This window comes from Chaetura pelagica, unplaced genomic scaffold, assembly GCF_000747805.2.
Source record: "Chaetura pelagica isolate M959 unplaced genomic scaffold, ChaPel_1.0 scaffold856, whole genome shotgun sequence".
Taxonomy (NCBI): Eukaryota; Metazoa; Chordata; class Aves; order Apodiformes; family Apodidae; genus Chaetura; species Chaetura pelagica.
Genome location: NW_009953790.1, coordinates 263,964 through 264,926, shown reverse-complemented (window position 1 = coordinate 264,926; position 963 = coordinate 263,964). Strand labels below are relative to the sequence as shown.

Genomic DNA, 963 nt, shown 5'->3' with positions numbered 1-963 from the left:
GAGAGGGGGGAAAAAAGCCACAACAGGGGCTGCCAGTGGGGTGAAGCCCCCGAGGGACAGTGTGAGGGGACACCCTCAGGCAGGGCGTGGAGGTCTCACCGGGCTCCCCGAGAGGGTGTAGAGCCACTGGATGGTCTCGTTGTGGTTGATGACCCCCTGCATCCCATCCACGAAGAGCATGATCTGGCTCAGGGCTGCAAAAGATCAGGCAGGGTGACAGGGGGAGCTCAGGGTGACAGGGGGAGCTCAGGGTGACAGGGAGAGCTCAGGGGGACAGGGAGAGCTCAGGGGGAGCCAGGGTGACAGGGAGAGCCCAGGGGGACAGGGAGAGCTCAGGGGGAGCTCAGGGTGACAGAGAGAGCTCAGGGTGACAGGGAGAGCTCAGGGTGACAGAGAGAGCTCAGGGGGACAGGGGGAGCTCAGGGTGACAGGGAGAGCTCAGGGGGACAGGGAGAGCCCAGGGGGACAGGGAGAGCTCAGGGGGAGCTCAGGGTGACAGAGAGAGCTCAGGGTGACAGGGAGAGCTCAGGGTGACAGAGAGAGCTCAGGGTGACAGGGAGAGCTCAGGGTGACAGAGAGAGCTCAGGGTGACAGGGAGAGCTCAGGGTGACAAGGGGAGCTCAGGGTGACAGGGGGAGCTCAGGGGGACAGAGAGAGCTCAGGGTGACAGGGAGGGCTCAGGGTGACAGTGTGGCAGGCAGGGCTACAAGGTGGCCCAGCCAACCTGCCTTCCTCAGCACCACCCCCAGGTCCCAACCCTCCTCCCCAGGGACCCGCCGTGCCCTGGGCACAAACACCCACCCCTGAGGATGTAGTTCTGGTAGTTCTGGTCGGCTTCTGCCCCCACTTTGATCAGACACGTCAGCCCATCCAGGTTGACAAACTCGGGCACCAAGTCCTTGTCCTCCTGGGGGGTGAGGGCCAAGAGTCAGGGAAGGCTGGGGGGGGGCAGCCAGCCCCCCA

The 963-nt window shown here is 64.6% G+C and overlaps 1 protein-coding gene across 1 annotated transcript in view; it reads right to left on the bottom strand.

The window, feature by feature from the left end:
- The window catches only part of FHOD1 (formin homology 2 domain containing 1), a 14,817-nt gene that overhangs the window by 11,011 nt on the left and 2,843 nt on the right, over positions 1-963 (bottom strand). Inside the window, exons 4-5 of the mRNA XM_010001048.1 lie at positions 802-907; positions 100-194 (exon numbers count right to left, since the gene is read on the bottom strand). Of these exons, the coding sequence (XP_009999350.1) occupies positions 100-180 (81 nt within the window). The 5' untranslated portion in view covers positions 181-194; positions 802-907. The remainder of the gene's footprint in view (positions 1-99; positions 195-801; positions 908-963) is intronic.